Genomic DNA, 18345 nt, shown 5'->3' with positions numbered 1-18345 from the left:
GGCGATTTTGCTTCCTCTAATACCACAGCGAGTATAGCGTGCATCGCGTCGTGTCGTATCGGATGGAATCGAAAGGAGAATAGCCGATCGGTCGGATGGAGGAGCGGCGGAGCGGAGTGGCGTGGCGTAGCGTTGCTGGCAGGATCGCGCGAGCCCGCTGCCGCGATGCCGGATGGACGGAGGAGAACGGACAGACAGGAGTGCAGGTCGCGATGTAGCGTGGCACGGTGTATATGCCATATGGTTAATGGCTTCCGCGTTGCTAGGCATCATCGATAGCACCGACGCGACGTAGCGGTGTCAAGGATCGCGTTCGTGGCCCTTGTTATGGCAACGGCACTCGCCTCCAGACGAGCGCGCACGCTGCACACACTCTCTTCGGAGACTCGCGGAGAAAGAATTTCCATCTACGACGAGCGAGTACGTTCGAGGAGGATCTCTGGAGATCGTCGCGGATATTTCTGGGACGAATGAGAGAGGCGCCGCGCCTCGCTTCAACGGGAAAATGGCAAAGGGGAGCGGGAGTATGTAGATTAATCCAGCGGCATTAATCCACGTTCAATTAATTACCCCGCTGTGACGCAAGAGCTTGGCTACCCCTAATTAGGCGTGTCCGCTAGTGTCGCGCGTTCCAGAGTCGAAACCTTGCACCGGTTTCGTCGCTTCTTGTCCGACTCGCGCTCGTTTCGTGGGACGGTGTCAGCTGCTCGCCAATTTGCTAACGCGAAACCACCGACCGAGCGACTCTCGCATTTATAACGGTAAAATTTCAAAGTGTATTTCGTGGCGCGCGAGGCTCGTCCCTTGCCGTTGCTCGTCGCGTCGTCGGAGACGTTAGAGGCGGTGAAAGTTGACGAAGTTAACGCGGAACGTGATCGAGCGAGTGTTCGAAGAGATTCGAAGACGAACGCTTGCCACGGACGCGTTTTTCGGTGTCTCGAGCGACGCTGCGGCGATGCTCGAGACAATTTCGCTGTACGATACGCGCCACGTCGTATTTATGGTAATCCCGTCGATGCGTTTTATCGACAATAGAAGAACGATACCGCAAGTATTAAAAGCCTCCTCTGTCAACCCTTTCTTCGAGCCCTTGGTCTCTCGGGGGATGCACCCTATCATCGGTACACTCTCTGTCCTTCCCGGGGGAGACAACGATGCCCGTTCGTTTCCTCCCCTACTCCCTCGGCACTCTGGAGCTTGCTTCTCCGTCTACCTCGCCACCCTACCCACCGCACTCGGATCTCAATCGCTCGCAAAAAATCTCATTTATCCATTGTGCGCAGGGCGTTAGTCGTGACGCGAGAACGGAAAGTAGCAGAGAAGAATCGAGAGACGAACAGGCAGTAAGAACGGAGGCCTACCTGCCTTTCCGTCGTTACCTGCCCGTTTCTTTTCAACTACGTATTCCTTGTCTCATCTCGCGTGGCCGACGCGACGTGTTGGCTCGTGCGGCTTTCGGAGTCGGCCCGTGTTGTAAAACGCGTCTATTAAGGTATCGCCTGCCGCCTTTCATTTTCGCCGGATCGGTGGCATCACGCTGGGTCGAAGGTCGATCCTTGCTCCAGCGTCGAACGTGACAGGACAAACGCCAACGACAAACGAGGACGATGGAGAAACGAACGCCATCGCGACGTTGGACGATCGTCGACGATACGATACGATACGACACGACACGTCGAGTTACGCGCTTTCACGCATCGAACGCGAACGCACGTTCAAGGAAGAACGTCACGTGGTGCGAAAATGTAATAGGATGGAAAGAGGATGGTAAGGAGATTGGAACACGTAGGAAGGCCAGAGACAGAGCGTAGGTAGGAGACGTGGAAGGAAGCGAAGAAGAAGACACGGAAGAGGAAGGGACGAGGTGAGGACAGCAGGTGGGGGAGTTTTGGCACGGGGTGCGAGTTTCGAAATCGCTGGTTCGTAGCGCGTCGCCTCTCTCCGCGCGGTTGCACCGCGAGAGAACCGCAGGGATGCGAATGAACAGATTAAGGGATGATCCTTTACCGCGGTAGGGCGTCCTGTCGGTGTCGCTAACAGGATTGACGATTAACGTGTGGGTGGTTAGTATGCAACCGTTTTCACCGTCCCCATTCATCGCCGGGACAAAATCTTGGTCGGATGGGAAGCCGCCGATGGTCCGTGAATATTTAATGACGCTCGTTGCGCGCGTTTCCCGAGACAGAAGTCGCGATTGCCGGCTAAATTCCGAATGCCTGGTTCGTCGAACGATCGTAACGAAGCTACGGTATGGTGATTTCCGACGAGACAGCTTTTCCTGCCGAGCTAGCTGTCACGGTTATGGCCGATTTCGACGAACCCTCGGGGAACGCTGTTGATTAATGCTTATGTAATTCATTGGGTAAGACGTTGAAGGTACGATCTCGCTGTTTCCAGTGACCCTCGCTTTTCATCCGTTACCGTGAACAGGTATACGAAACAGGCTGGGCCGGCGAGGCCCGGCGAGGCCCGACGCGACGCGACGCGACGTTCCAGCTAACGGGGCGGTTTTTGTTTCTCACACGAACCAAAGGGTACGATACCTATTGTTTGCATCTAGCACGGAGTAATTACCTTTCAGGATCTTTTCTCGGTCGTTCTCGGCTCTCCGCATCGTCGTCGTGCCGGTATTCTCGCAGTCGGTCGAACCACCGGGGCATCCTTTATTCTACACCGTTCCCCGCCGCTCCCCTATCTCCTCTTCGGCCGATCCGCTTTTCTTCCCTTCGGCATTGCCGGGTTGAGCGCGCGCGACCGTAAATTCCGAGTCTGTCCGATCCGTGCTTCGAAACACGAAAATTAACCGGTAGCGGCGTAAAAGATCATCGCGTCGCGTCGCGTCAAAGGCCTACGAAAGAGTACCTTCTTCGTTGCCGTGATCGGCGGCACGGAGCAAGGAAGAGCGAACAGCGGAGAAATTGATCGGTGGAGGAAGGTGGACGAGGACGAGACGCGGCGGGTGCAGGAGCGGCGGCGAGAACGAGCGGATCGCAGGAGCGTAGAAACGTAGAAACGTAGAAGCGAGCACGGGTCACGGTAGCGGATTTTCGGCGTGGAAGGTCATCGTATTGCCGGCTCTTCCTTTGAGCGTGGCGCACGTTAATCAGTCGAGTCGGAGACGAGCCTCGGAGGATTAATTAAGCCGTAATTACTGGACAGCCTCTCTAGTCGCTAATGGGCAACCTGATATCCGTGAAAGGCCGCGTAACGCCGCGTGAATAGGCCCCCGAACTGCTGACCGTCAGTCTCTCCGATGATTATCGAGTCTGACTCGATGCACCGGTGTACATTCTATCCGCAGACTCTCGATTCGATGGGTTTGCCCGCCTCTGCGAACCTCCCCCGAACGACTCTCTGATCAACGCAACGCGGCCAAACGTATCAGCCAAATAACGGCAGAACACGAGTGCTAAACACCGTCGTCCACCAACGTTCAACGTTCCACGTTTCCGATCGAATTTTCCGGTTACTACTACTCGTTCGATCGTTATTGGAACACGCGGTGGTGTGTCGGATCGCGGTAATAGTTGCCTTCTTTTTAGACACCGGTGTCGCGTCCCCTTTCGGTGTCGACGTCGACTCGCGTGCTCGAGAAAACGCACAGGTGAACAGGTAGATGACAAACAACCGTATCCGCTTACCGTTTTCTACGCGAGGGACTCGCCTCGACGAACGAACCGTGCTCGGTTAAAAGATTCATGGACCAGAAAAACAGTGGAGTTCGGGTACAGGTACGGGTTGTAGTCTGTCTTCGGGTTCGAGCCGTGACTCCCGTTTGGGGAGCGAACACGGACAAAGGGTAACGCGCGGCCCTGTTATCGCTGCCGTTGCTAATTACCACGTCGAGTGGCTTTTAACGCCGCGCCTTTCAACCGTCCACCGAACTCTTTCTCGGTCGTCCGACCGAATTCAACTTTCGCTTTTCCATTCTTCCATTCGTCTTCTCGACCTGGTCCTTCTGTCTCTTATTTTGCGTATAAGCAGAAATAGAAATACATATATAACAACGAAGTGGAAAAAGCGTGTAAGACGGGGAAAAGGAGAATATATATCTATATATATCTATATATATAGATGGTCGATTGTCCGTAAACGAATCGCACCGCGGTATACACACGATATCGCGCGGTACACTCAAATTTTAGGTTCGAGCGAGTTTCTAAAGCGCGTAACCAGGGAATGGGTTTTTAATCAGGGTATTCCGGACAATAGGTCCCCCAGGGGACTCCCGCCACCCTCGTAGTACCTTTCTTTGCCGTTGCTGCGCGTAGGTGCTTTCGATCACCCTTCCTCCGGGATACGTTTTCATTCTCGAGCGCATCGTATGTCATTAGTGTCGGGTATTTCCTTTCCGCGCAATTAATTCGTCGTAGCGGCGCTTTATAACGCGCGCCTTCCAAGCGTCTTCTATTTCGCGATACCCGACGTTGCTTCGCTGTTGCTCGACGACGACCTCGTTCCACCGGCCACCGCCGTTTCCTATATATCCTTGTAGCCTCTCCGTTCGACAAATCCTCCACGACGTCGAATTACGTATCTCGAATTCTTATTCCGTTTGCAGCCGCGGTCCGCTTCGTTGCAATTGCCATCGCGTTGCGCCGGCTAGAAAGCACGGATTGAAAATGGATACGAATCACGGGGCGTTAATACGGTCGTCATAGAGACGAATTCACGACAACGATGTCGTCGGTGGAGAGAGTAAAAACGCCAACAATCGGTATCGGCCATATGTCAGGCGGGTAACGCGGTTGACGCGCGCGTGCACGCGCGATCGAGGGGAAAACGGTGCTCGTTTCCTTTTGTATAGTTCGATGCCATTGCGGGATGGAACGCGTCCTCCCCGCTAGTCGACTTCTTTCAAAAGAATCGAGTTTCGACCGTCGCTATCGGTCTGTTGGAAAAAACAAGCGACTCGGTCAAACGTACGATCGATTAGCCAAATCGGCATTTCCCAATTTGCCAGGTCCATTCGCCAAAGCGAAGAGCGTCGCTTCTCTCTCCTCGAATGGCCTTTCTTTCGCAAAAACACGCGTCGAGATTGGATGAAAGCGCGTAACGAGTCCGAGGCACGGAGCGCGACGAAGGCCGTGCCGTACCGCGTAATCCGCAACGCGTTTCGCCTCGCTGTTGCTCGGATCGGGAAAGAAAGAAGGTTCAATGATGAAACCCGCGAAAAGAGGAAATCGGAAGGAACAAGGGAGAATAGGCGAGCAGGTCGGGCAGACGGCATCTGCGACTGACACGGTCGTCGATCGATACGCGAAAGCGGGTTTTCCGTGAAATTTTGCGACTCGGTGAGCTCGCACGATCCGAAAATCGAGCAAGCTGTCAATAAAGCTGTTTACACACGAGAAAATTTCACGGGAGATTAATGAAACGACAGAAAAGTTTGGCGAGCCTTTAAACGGTCAGTCGATGTTTGACACGAGACCATTAGCGTCCCACCTGCGTTACGTTCAGCGTATCGCTTCTCCTTCTTCCGACGGGATTACGAAACTCGTAGCCCGACTTTGAATCGTTAACGATCCTACGGACATTGTTCGTCTCGGGCTTGGTTCGACGGTTACGGGTAAAATAGAATAGGCCGCAGCGTGCTTAATGGATGATCGTCGCCGACCGATTTCAGACCTTCTCTGCGACGGTGAATCGCAAACGATCCAACGGCCTACGAATTTTGTCGTCTTTTCGACTCGACGTTGCACGCCGTTCGTTCAAAGGATCGTCGGATCACGTCCACTTTCGATTTTCACAGTGTCGCGCGAATTCTCTTTCTCCCTCGTCAACTCCTTCGTTATCGGTTACAGGCTCGGCAACGAGTTTACTCGACCGAGCGACGAATAACGTGTGCGAACAGAGAGTGATCGACAAAGGAGAGATCGACCATAAATAATTAAAGGACAGTTGGCGATTTGAATTTTCGCGTGAGACCGGCTACGAAGAAGGTCGACCCTCGAAAAACCATTAATTTATCGTAAACTCGAACGTCCGGAAGACATCGGTGCCGGGGGGCCGTTCCCGGGGTAGTCCCTCTCTCAATCTTGACCCCGGATAATCGTGGGACAGGTGATCCCGAACCAGCCAACTGACCAGCGTGTCCGGTCGAGTTGCAAAGCGATGCTTCGCTCTTTCCCCTATGCAAATGCTTCACTCCCTTTCCGGAGGGGTTTCTCCCTTCGGGGGAATCGTTTGATATATCGCTCGATCTTCGATAGAAACGATCGGCCGATTTTCCACGATAATTTCCGCGCTTTACCAAAGAATCTCACCATCCTGGCTCTATCTCGGCTTCCGATATCCTTCGTCCGACCGTCTCCCCGTGCGTGCGGTGCGAGCGAGACGGCGCGTTTCCAGAAGTACGTCAGTACACGCTTATTTCGCAAGATTCCCCGAAACGTTCGTCTTTCTCGTTTCCTGCGTTCCTTTCGTCCGACTTTAGCCCGTCTTTTACGTTGCTTCGCGTATTACGCGTAATCGCGATCGCGTTGTGAGAAAACGTACCCTCTCGGTCTGTGTCACCCTTTGCGAGGTGTTTCCCCCCTCCTTCTCCGACAACGAGGACAACGAGGACAACGACGACAACGACGACGACGACGACGATAAAGCGAAGAGGCAATAAAGGAGGAAGCGTTATTAGAGCCCTGTCCTTTGGTCGAGGAAGAAGCAGCTCGCGAGCAACCCGAGCCGACTCGACTCGACTCGACTCGACTCGACTCGAATCCGCGCGACTCGACTCGACTCGACCACCAAGGGGTTGAATCGTTGAACCTCTGGAGACGAATCTCCTAGCGGGACGATTCTATTCTTTCTCCGGTTTTCTCTGGCAGTTGCACACCCTCGACCACCCTCCTCTCGGCATTCTTCGTTTCTCCCGGACGAATTGCTCTGCCGCTCGTTGTGCCGAGTTCCTTGGCTGGCTGGTTGGTTCGCGTCGGCTCATAAATAAATTAATTAAGCGACAGTCGACTAACAGATAATGTTAAAATAATACGCCGACGGGACAATGAAGATCGCCTTCGGGCGCTCTTTGGACGGAAACGGGAGCGCGTATATACCTTGTAGCGGTTCTTAAACTCGCTCCTGCCGGAGTTAATTTCGCGGCATTAACAGTCGAAAGAGTGCGAACAAAAGGGCTCGGGGAGGGTAGGGAAGACAGATAAGGGAAGGAAGGAGGCAACGCAGGAAATATGAACACACTCATAATGCAGCCGGCTCGAGCGGCGCGACCGCGACCATAACCACCGCTCCGAGCGAACAGGGATTCTCCCCTTTGTCGCGTTCTCGCCTTCCCATTCCCGTTACCTCGTAATCGTACCCGAGCCCTCGCTCCCGTGTTTTTTAATCCGATTTTCAAACTGCCGCTAGTTCGCCCCCGCCGCGACCGAGACCCGCAGCTCGGCTAGCGACAACGACGGCCAATCGCTGGTTTCGCGAGCTGCTTGTTCCTCGATCGTTCCTACCACCGACTTATTCGTCGTTTACCGCGAAACGCGAAACTGGCGACGAAACGACGAAAACCAGGCGGTCGCGCCGTTACCTTGGAATCCCCAAAAACGTAGACGGAGACTCGGAAGTAGATTCGCTTCGTTGAGCGACTACCTCCGTCGTCCGTTATCTACGATTATCTACGAAACGAATGTTTCGAGCGGCATTCCGCCCGCCGTTTGGATGGCAACTTTCGAAGAAGGTCGGCGTTCGCGAGAATTTGCTGGCGAGATTCGGGTAGCAGGGAGGCCGCGGTGGTCGGTCGACGTCGCGTTGAACGCAACGATTTCGATAAATCATCCGGAGAGCGGCGGCGTTAACGTTGGCTGGCACTTTAAAAGCATCGCGCGTGTCAGGTTGAAACGCGGAGAAGGCCGCGCGCGCGTTCCGACTGTTTTAAGGACAGCGACGCGAGAAGGGGAGACGAGCCGACAGGGGGCAACAGAAGGAACAACGGAGAGAGGAGACCGGTGGTTTTAACGGTGGAGAGAAGCAGGGGCGAAGGGAAAAGGGGCGAAGAAACGAAACGAGGGGGCTCGGTACGTTTTCGACGTACAAAAAGTAATTATGGGATGGTTTCCGGTAATCATATCTAGAGCGCATTGAACGAGCGCATTGTTCGGCCACCCCTTCACCGATATGCACTTGTACGCGGCGCCAACCCCCGCCCCCTCCCGCTCCTCCACTGCCCCCTATTTCCAGTACCCAGTCATCCAACCCCGTCCCCCGTTCCCGTTCACGTTCTCGTTCCCCGTTCTCTGTTCTCTGTTCTCTGTTCGCGCGACTCTCGTTCCCCGTTACTCGCTGTTCGCTCCTGCGTCTCCCCCCCCCCCAACCTTTGCCGCAGCCCGACTCCGTGCGACCACAGATTTACCACCCTCGAATTCTTCTCGCGATATACGCGATACGGATTCGCCGACGAGCGAATCGCGACCATTAGGCTAACTCGTACGCACACCTGGTCGTCCGTATCAGTGCGCTCCGTTCGGATTCTTCCTTCGAATTTCTTTCCTCGTGGAAATGTACGTTTGCGCGATAGATACCAGGAAACGGTCACGTCCCTCGCGGAAGAAGGATAGTTGCCGACCTATCCGCGCGATTTGTCCCTTTCTGTTCGGTTTCTTCTCGATTCGGAGGTCGAAAGAAGCGGTAAATTCGAAGACGTCGTAAAATTTAGATGCAACGAAATAAATTCGGCGGGCCCGAAGAACGACGAGGACGAATCTGCTTGAAACAGCGCCCGCAAAGTGCGACGTCGTTTATCTACGATAAAGGCGAGTTTTATTCGTTCGATGGGCCCGACCGAAGGTGCATCGCTAAATCGATCCGAGAATATCGTAGATAGGCAAGTACGTAAGGTATCGGACGGAACCGGCGTACGAACTTTTGTTCGAGAAGGATAGAAAGAAGGAGTCATGACCGAGGTGTGTTAGGCCAAAAGCAACGATGCGCGAAAGGAAGAAGGCGAAAGGGCAGGCAGGGAGGAGCAGAGGGCAAAAAGCGGAAGAACGGCAAGGGCGGAAACACGAGGAGACAGAGACGCGAAAACGCAAAGGTGCAGGTCCGCGACCCGACTGACCCTGCGTCGAAGGCCCGGTCGTCTTCGAGGCTGTCGGTCTACCCTACTCTACCGTCACCCTTACCCTCACCTCTAGCCTCGGGGGTGGATTGAAGCGGGCCGGCCCATTTTTCGCGCCCCACTTGACTCCTCGTCCCCATTGGTCGCCGCCCTCTTGTCCCGTGACCTCTCATCCCTCGCTGTCCTCCTCGTCGCCGTCGTCGTCGTCATCGTCGTCGTCGTCGTCGTCGTCTTCGTCTTCGTCGTCGTCGTTTGCCGACTCGTACCGCGCGTTCTATCCAACATGCTCGTTCGTAAAACAAGTATCCAAGGAAACCGAAGGAAATTGGCGAGAGACGACCAGCGGTTCGCTTATCGTCTTGGCGTTGTATGCCACCGCGACGCTCGATGGCTCCGTTTGTCATAGGACGTTGGCGCGTTTCCCCGCTTACCGATCAACCAACCAACCGATCGTCTTGCATCCGGTCTTCCACTTGGTTTTTCAACCTCGAGCAACTCGTCCCGTCGAAATCGTTCAGAGATGAAATTCGACGTTAAAAGGTTTCGACTATTACCAAAGTCCGAGTTGCCACGGATCGCGAGACGAGATAAGGAGGAGGTCGCGCGAATCGATCGAAATCGTCCAATATATACGTAAAGAGACCGAGATTCGATTTCGGTTAGGACGGATCTGTCGCATCGATCAGGATCGCGAGGACGAGAGGGAGAGGACGGTCGATTTGCAGCGATGCGTACGAAAAGATCGGCGTGCAGATTCGACGGTGGTGTACCGGCTGACGGAGAAAAGAGTCGCGGGACCGCGCGATGACCGGCGAACAGCGCGGTTAGAGGGAAGAAGGAGAAGCAGAGGTTGGCCGGACGAGGGAGAAAGCGAGAACGAGGTCGCGAGGAGAGAGCGAAAGAGCGAGAGAGCGAAAGAGCGAGAGAGCGAAAGAGCGAGAGAGCGAGAGAGAGAGAGAAAGAAGGAGAGAGAGAGCTGGTCGGTGAAAGGGAAGAAGAAGGAAGGAAGGCGCTCGCGCGCGCGGTATGTCGGAGCCTCGAGGAAGCAGCGACGAGAGAGAGGAGGAGAGGAAGAAGAGGAGGTTGCGTAGCCTCTTCGGTGGCGAGCGTACGCGGAAGGACGCGCCGGCAGGGTGAAGAGGGAAGGAGAGCGGTCGGAGGGCGCGAGGGTAGGGCAAGTCCGCAGCCAATGAGAGGCGCATCGGGGCGCGCCCGGGACTCGACCCCACCTTCGGTAGTCATGGCAACCGGCGAAACCCGCGAGAAACTAGCGAGAGAGTTCGCGCTGGTGGGGGGCAGGTCGGTGTCAGGGGTCGTCTTAGTCGGCAGTCGGTCTCTGGTCGGCCCCAAGAATAGTCGTATCGAGGCGGTAGTCGAGTATCACCTCTCTTCTCCTCCTCCTGCTTGTGCCGGCACGAGCGCACTCGTCGACCTACAGGCACACGCGCAGCTTATCGACTGGGTTGCGCGCGCGCGAGCGCGTTCCTTCTCCTCTTTCTCTCTTTAACTCCTTCTCGTTCTATCCTCTTCTTCTCTCTCTCTCTCCATCGTACGCCTTTACGCGCTAGCACGCTCGTTCTCCGTTCCTCTCTACCGCGGTGGTTCTCTCGCGGTTCCGCGTTACCTCGTGGCTGCCCTCCGTCGCAACCGCCACCGCCACCGCCACCTCCACCTTAGCCTCCTCCTTTTTCGCCTCATCCTCCCACCCTGGTTCGCGCGGTTCGCGATCTTCGTCCTACCGCGGTGCTCGATACCGCGATCCTTTGGCCTCTCTGCCTCCGTTCTCTCCGCGTGTTTCCTCCACCTCTCCGGGCATCCAGCACCCACCCTGTGGCGTGCGTGGAGCACACACCCTCTCCGCCCTGTGACTCGGTGACTCGTGCCACCGCGCATCCACCCAGCGTCGATATACCACGATACCGCGGATACAACGACGCGAGGATACGCGGCTGATCTACCGCGTGCGCGCGATCGCGATCTCGATCTCGATCCCGATCCCCGATCCTCGTCTCCACGACTCGACCCTGCGCCGTCGAGAAGCTCGACCCGCTCACCCGGAACGAGTCGGTGCTCGGTGGTGTCCAAGTTGCGTGTTTTTCTCTCTTCTTCCGGAATACCGTTCTTCTGCCGCGAACGTCGCCAGAAACAGTGACAAGTGCCAGCGTCCGCAGGATCGCCACGAGATTTCGCTGATCGCCGGGCTGTGGATCGCGACCTGGTGACGCGAGATCCTGCGAAATCGAATCGCGCTCGATCGGACCAACGCGACGGTAGTGATCGTTCGATCGACGCGCATCGCACGGTTCGTCGCCGTGCCGTTCCGTCGCCGCGTCGGAATCAACGACGATCGCGCCGCAGTCGCGACGGTGAACCAGCGAGGATGTCACGCTCGGGATTCACATTCCCGACTTTCTCGAGCAAACTTTGACCAGTGCGCGTGTGTGAGTGAGCAAAAGTGCGTTGTCGTGAGTTGTTTGTTGGACCGTGATACGTGGTCGAGGTGGTGCCCGCGCATTCGGCAAACTCTCGTTCGAGGAAAATCGGTGGAGGAAAGCAGAGCGGAAGAAGGGACGTAACGAGAAGGGAGCGAAGGCGGAGAATAAGAAGAAGAGGAAGAAGAGGAAGAAGAAGAAGAAGAAGAGGAGGAGGAAGATACAGCAGCAGCAGCAGCAGCAGCAACAGCAGCAACAGCAACAGCGACAGCAACAGCAACAGCAGCAGCGAGGAGAGCGAGTAGAAAACGGCGGCGACGAGGGGTGGTCGGCGGTGGTCGCGGCCAAGAAGAGGAAACCGGCAGGGTGGTTCGAGGCGGGACAGGAGGCGCTGACGCCCTGGCGACTGCCGGGGTGGTTTACCCGGCCGCGACAGCGACGTTGTTCCCTGGCCGGGTGTCAGCTGGACACCACCACCCCGAGTTCACCACCACGTTGGAGGTGGGGTTCCCGGCGCGCGGCACCACCGCCTCTATGGCGTTGGTAGCCGCGCCGCCCTCGTGGCCCTCGCGGGACCCCGGGGCCAGCTTGGCCGCGACCGGTGCAGCCGCCGCCGCTGCCGCTGCCGCGGCCGGTGCCGCAGCCGCGGCCGCGTCCGCCGCGGGTCCAGGCCCCATACAAATCGCTCCACCGCCCCCGATGCCCCCGACTCACCTGACGCCCTCCGCCACGCCGGAGGATATTACCTGTCTCGTGCCCACCGGAGCGGTTCTCACGCCCAGGGACCCCCTGCCGCCCAGCACCACCCCCGGAAGCCAAGCCAACAGCTCGCAATCCGGCAGCTCGCAAACCGACAAGTCGCCCAACATCGAGTGCGTCGTCTGCGGGGACAAGAGCAGCGGCAAACACTACGGCCAGTTCACCTGCGAAGGTAAGTCGTCGCGCCACGCCCGCCACCGTCTTTCGTCCTTCACCTTTCGTTCGGCTTTTTCCATCGCGTCCGCGCGGGTGGTTGGTTCGCGTCGTGGAGCGCGGCCCGTAAGCCCGTTCCGTGTCCCGAGCCACCGACTACGAAAAAACAAAGACTCGCCATTAATAACTCGGTAGGGTGTTCCCTGGACACTGGACACGCTTACGCGCATGTTACGAGCCTAATAACGATGTAATAGGGCTGAGGAAACGCGGCAGGAGGAACCGACCTCGGCTCGCAAGGGAGTACGAGAAGGAGACAGAGAGGGGAGGGGGGGGAGAGAAAGAAGAAGGAACGAGAGTTTGCGACGGGAGAGAAGAAGCAGAGGCACAGGCAGAAGGTTCGTTTCGTTCTATCTCGGCATTTCGACGATCGGTCGCGGGATGATTCGCGAACGAGCGTTTCGCGCTCCTCGATTACGACGTTCGTCGCGCGATCCGTTTGTTCGGTGTTTCGCTGGCAAAAAAGGACCGCCGAAGAGAAATATCGCGATCGATTCGACCGAACCGATGGACGAGGGTTAATCGAGATGTATGGCACTGTCTCGGAAATCAGAAGTTACGCTTCCTCCCCACGGGCTTAGCTCCGACCGACCGTCTCGTCTCGTCTCGTCGGATCGCGTCGCATTTCCCTCGTTCGCCCCTATTTCTGCCTATTACCTATCGGGGTAATTTCTACTCGTGCGAGTGATTTAACGCGTTCCTACGAGTCGAAAATTGCCGAAGATGGACGTCTCTCTTTTCCGAACGCACTCGGGGAACAAGTGCGTGACACCTGGTTGCGAGGTACGAGGGCTCGAGATGATTAGGGTGCGAGCGTAGGTACCCCTTTTACCAGTTACCGAAACCATCGCGCCTCGTTGGGTTTTAGGATCGACGGATCGCGCCAAAGTTCACGGAGCCCGAGAAAGGCCTACGTGTAAATACACGTAAACGTGGACGCGGAAACGAACGAACCGAGGAGAAATTTACGAGATCGCGTCGATGCGACTACCAAACTCTCGTTAAAATTCGCGTCCCTCGATTCGTTCGTCTCTCTCGCTCCAACGGATATAAGTTTGCGCTTTCGTATTCTAGGAACGCGAGCACTGCCACGTCGCGCCGCAACTCGTCCGCTCGCCGCCAACGAAACATCGTAGCCGTTCGAGTTTAACGTATTTACATCGTAAACCGAGGAAAAAATTAGTCACGATGACGCGTTTACGAGTCTCTTTACGGTGACGCGGTGCCTGTCTCTTGGAAAATATCGTTCCGAGAATGACCGAGAACCAGTTTGGAAATAATCTTCCACGAGATCGTTTCCCTGTATCGAACCAGCCACATCGACGTCGATCGTTCAACGATCGATACGACGGATCGACGCAAACAGACAACGACCGAAGCCGATCGCTAGCAACGCCGAAGGTCGCGTGTTTCGCGTGCGACGAGTACGAAAAGAGCAGTCACGCGACGTCGCTCCGCTCCCGGTGGCACGGCGGCTTCTTGCCTTCTTCGTCGACGTCGAGCCTTTGCGAACGATCGGATCGCTGGAAAGTTATCGACGACAGGTGTAAAGCGTCAACGTTATAGACGTTCGTCCGATCTTCGGCACGACCATCGAATATCGTATCGGCTACCGATCGCGAGGTTAAAGAGTCAAAGAACGAGCTCTCGTCTTCCGGGATATCGCAATGCTGTGCACGTCGACGTCAACAGGAGCGACGATCCCTCGGCGATCGCGCCGAGACGAGATGGAAGCAGGGCGCGCACACGTCGACGGTCGAATCGGACTCGGAGACTGGTTCGTTAATTGGCTCGGCATGCGCGATCGGTGTTGGTCGCTTGGTTGCCGCGAAAGGAGGGCCCGATGACGCGTTTGGCGTTTAAAACGTTACTAAAAATAATGCTCGGGGGATTAGCTGCCGCGCATCTGGTAGCTATCCCCTTTCTCCTGCCCTTTGGCTGTCCGCGCTCGTTAATTTCCAACAATTTGTGCCGGCTCGAGCTGCGCGAAGATTCGACGCGTGGAAACGTAGGATTCGAGCGGGTTAAGAGTCCGTCTGTTAATTGAACGGTCGAGTTACAGCGGCGAGTCCTCTCCCTGCCTGGTGTTCCAATTACAGTCGCGCTAACGATATTTACCATTGTTAGGCCGAGGCACTCGGTCGGTGCCGGCCGCTGTTAGCGGGGGCGCGATAACGCGCTTAATCCGGCGATAATTTCTATTCGCGGTAATCTTAATTACCCACTACCACCCTCTGATTTTCCTCGTGGCGTCGGTTTCGCGGTCAACCTTTCGCGATGCTTCGTCCCGTGCGTCCTCCTTCGTTTCCGAAACCGTTACAAAGTCGATCGGACCGAACGCCCGCAAAGGTCCCTCCTGCTCGCGATCGCGAACAGCCGCGGCCTTGCCGTGGGCCTCTCAAACTCGTAACTCCCGTCCGGTAACGAGCCAACCGCACGCTGTTTAATTACAGCGTCCGCCGATCGTTTCGCCCGATCACAACTCGGACGGAACGATCCTGCCCGGGACTCGGACGGTCGCAAGGTCGCGCTCGATTCGCGCGAGATTCGCGCGATCGCTGCCGAGTGTACTTGCACCGTTACGAGCGGCAATCGTAAATCGCGCAGCAATCGTAATATCAACGAGCACCGTTAGCGATCCGCCGCTGCTTTCACTTTACATGCTTCTAGCTTTCGTAAATCTTTGGTAGAACGGGATTGCCTTCGAACCTTACGCAGCGTAGCGCGACGTGTTTCGACGTTTAATCGCAAGTTCCGTTAGCGCGACGAACGTTCGAAGCTCGTTTTTCTCAAGTTTTCGTCGACTGTTCGTCTCCTCTCGATTCCATTCCGCCGATTAACGAGATATCGACGCATCGCGCGACGATTTAACGGCCACGCGATTGGCCCCGACCATCGACTACCGCGCTGTTTATTGAGATTCATAGAAACATCGATGGACCGAGATACGCCACGACGCAATGCCTTCCGCATTAGACGTTCATTGGCGTAATCGCGGTGATTGTCGGCGATCGCTTTATTACGACGAATTGATTTTGATGTCAACCGATGTCAAACGGTCGCGAATTATCATCAATTTGTCGCGTCTGTCTCTGAACGCGATCGATCGAAACGATCGAAAGATCGACGGCGAATCGTCGTCTCTCCTCCTCTATTCGCCGCTCCTACGGTTTCGAAAACGATCGTCGTGCTGCACGGTCACTCGCCCAACTCTGCCAGAACGTTTCTCCTTTGTTCGGATACGCGTAAATCGATGGACCGTGGTGTTCCGTGGCGATTTCGACAACGGACGATGTTCGAACGGTTCGTACGTTTCGCTGCCTCGGACGAATCCGTCCTGTGGATTTCCCGAGATCAAGTCGGAGGAACGGACATTAATCTGCCGATTACAGCGGCTCGGGAACCTCCCATTCGCGGTACCGCGTCTCGAACAAGGTTCTTCGTCTTTGGTTATTGCGCAATAGTCGTTCGCGGTTCGACCTCTAAGGCTACCTCTGCGATCGTCGCACCCTTTCCGCTCTTTCCTCCGCGATCGCACGATCTACGACACTCGCGTTCCACCCTTGTCCGTCGCGTCCGTTACATCTCGGATTTCGCTAACCGACCAACGCCCGTTAAACTTGTCTATATATCGGTGCTCCGCTAGAGATCAAGAATCCGAAATACCCGGGTTAAAAACCTACCCTTCCCAAAATCGACCGCGATCGATCGACTTTCCGGTTTCTTCGACTCGACGAATCGTGACCTGTCGTCGACCGTGGATTCGAGACGGGCTGATGGGTCGCGCGAACGCAAGGGAAGCACGTGATATCGGACAACGACGCGAGATCGCGCCGATTCGAAACGCATCGGGATGGCGCGTTTCCATCTGTAGCGAACGACAATTACGATACCGTCGAACGTCCTCTACCCTAGAAACGCCACTTTCATCCCGGTCAACGTCGATATTACCGCGTTACGTTAGCTCGAACAAAAATGAAGAGGATACGCGTTTTACGTGCTGGAAATCGGAGGAAATGGACAACGACGCGAGATTTCCTATATGGAGAGACACTAGTTAAGCAATAGGTAATGCGAGATATCTAACGGTAATGACAATAGCGACCCGTAAAAACCGATGAATTCGACGAGTCCGGCGAAAGAGGCAGGAAAGCGTGATCGAAAACGGGTAAATCGATTCGTCCGTGTCGCGGTAATCGCAGAGATAACGAGAAGCGAACGACTCGAACGCGGACCGATCTTCATTCCTGCGATATAAATTTGGTAGCGCACGCTCGACGACGTTCTAAACGTCCTTGGTTTTTTGATTTCCCGTCGATGACGGCGCTAATCGCCGCGTCACTGCAGACCGTGAAACACAAACGCCGGAATATAACGCATGCTTTTCACGCGTCACGATGATAACGTCGATTTTTGTTGGCCGGAGTTCGAGCTCGTTTCGATCGAGTCATTTCCTTTACGTAACCGAGCGATTCCAGCGAATCGTTTCGCTTTTGAATCATTCGAGATCGTAAAGAGAACGTAAACGCGTCGCCTGTTTCACGCCACCGAACTTGGCGAGAGCCCGTTCATTTTGCGATCGACGTCGTAATTTCGAGTCAACGAAGTCGCGATTCCTCGAACCGAGCGTTTCCCGAAAGATGCTTGTTATCTGGATCGTAGTAATTGCTCGCGACATGCGAGTAAACCAGCGTTTAAGACGAGCCTCGCGTTCGTCGCGAATCCAACGGAACGTTGAAACGGGTCACGTTACTCGCTCGACGAGAGGAGCGAGGGGTTAGGTTTAGAAGGAAGAGGGAGAAACGAGCGATCGACGAAAAAATCGGATCGCGCATCGTTGGGTTGGTGCTCGGTTTCAGCGAGTTCGTTTTAACTCGGTGGAAACTCCGAGTCGAAACTATCGTAGGAACGTGCCGCGTTCCCGTTGTTGCGGTAGGAGCAGTGCGAGAACTAGCGTCAGACTTCATCGACTCGTTTCATTAACTTCGTAAAGCGGTGTTTTGTAAAATATACGTAATTGACAAACGGTGAGATTAAAATCGTTAATGTTGAAATTCTCTCAATGAATTATGGATATCGCGGGATAAAAATGCGTCTGTCGGTTGAACAAACACGCGAAAAAAGTCAAGTAGTTTGTCTGAAATCGTTAACGTCGGAGCTTCTTGTATTAATCGATTGTAGCACAGAACGCCAGAAAAACATAGTCTTTTTGTGGTTTTGCGGCGGAACAAATGCAATCTGCCGGCCACCCGATGCAGCGAACGTCGTCGCGTCACGAGCCACTGGGAAGTGCGCGGTGATCTCTTTTCTTTTCCTCGCCAAACGATCCAACTGTTTCTAACTAAATACGACTCGTATACGAAGTTTACTTCGTAGAACGTTAACAAATTTTTGTTCAGGTATCTTTCGAGTTTTTTAACGATCCTAATGTCCCGTGTCAGCCGTCCGGGATTAACGCCTTGCGCTTGGATTCGTTTAACTTATTCTTACGTCACGGTAACGAAGTACAACTTGTTGCGGGCGTGTGCAGTTTCAGCCGATTAATATTCGCGAAATGCCGTTCGTTTGCACGCTACGCGAGTTAAAGAAATTGTAACAAATAACGGTGCAATAGGATACTGTATGGAGGGAAAAGTTAAACAATTTGTAATTGCTGGGAAATACAGAGTAGCAGAGGCGTATACGTAATTCCGATTGTTCTGTAACGTTACAGCGATCGTGACAGGTATATAGGTGGCTGGCGAAATGAGAATGAACAACAGGAATGCGATTTTCACGAACGTGGTCGTATTTCTGATAACGATGTAAGTTCCAAATGACGATGTTGATAACTACGAGGTTGACCGATATAAGGTCGAGAATGATTACGATGAGAAAGCT

The 18345-nt window shown here is 54.9% G+C and overlaps 1 protein-coding gene across 2 annotated transcripts in view; it reads left to right on the top strand.

The window, feature by feature from the left end:
- Positions 1-10369: 10369 nt before the first annotated feature.
- LOC100650869 (steroid receptor seven-up, isoforms B/C) overlaps positions 10370-18345 on the top strand; it is a 52553-nt gene continuing 44577 nt past the window's right edge. The window contains exon 1 of one of the 2 annotated variants that reach the window (XM_020868033.2): positions 10370-12424. In XM_020868033.2, the coding sequence (XP_020723692.2) occupies positions 12028-12424 (397 nt within the window). In that variant the 5' untranslated portion in view covers positions 10370-12027. The remainder of the gene's footprint in view (positions 12425-18345) is intronic. The other variant, XM_012319391.3, reaches the window with a different exon arrangement.

The sequence above is a fragment of the Bombus terrestris genome, chromosome 6 (assembly GCF_910591885.1).
Source record: "Bombus terrestris chromosome 6, iyBomTerr1.2, whole genome shotgun sequence".
NCBI lineage: Eukaryota > Metazoa > Arthropoda > Insecta > Hymenoptera > Apidae > Bombus > Bombus terrestris.
The sequence above is the reverse complement of the archived record's forward strand: the minus strand, read 5'-3'. Positions and strand labels throughout refer to the sequence as shown.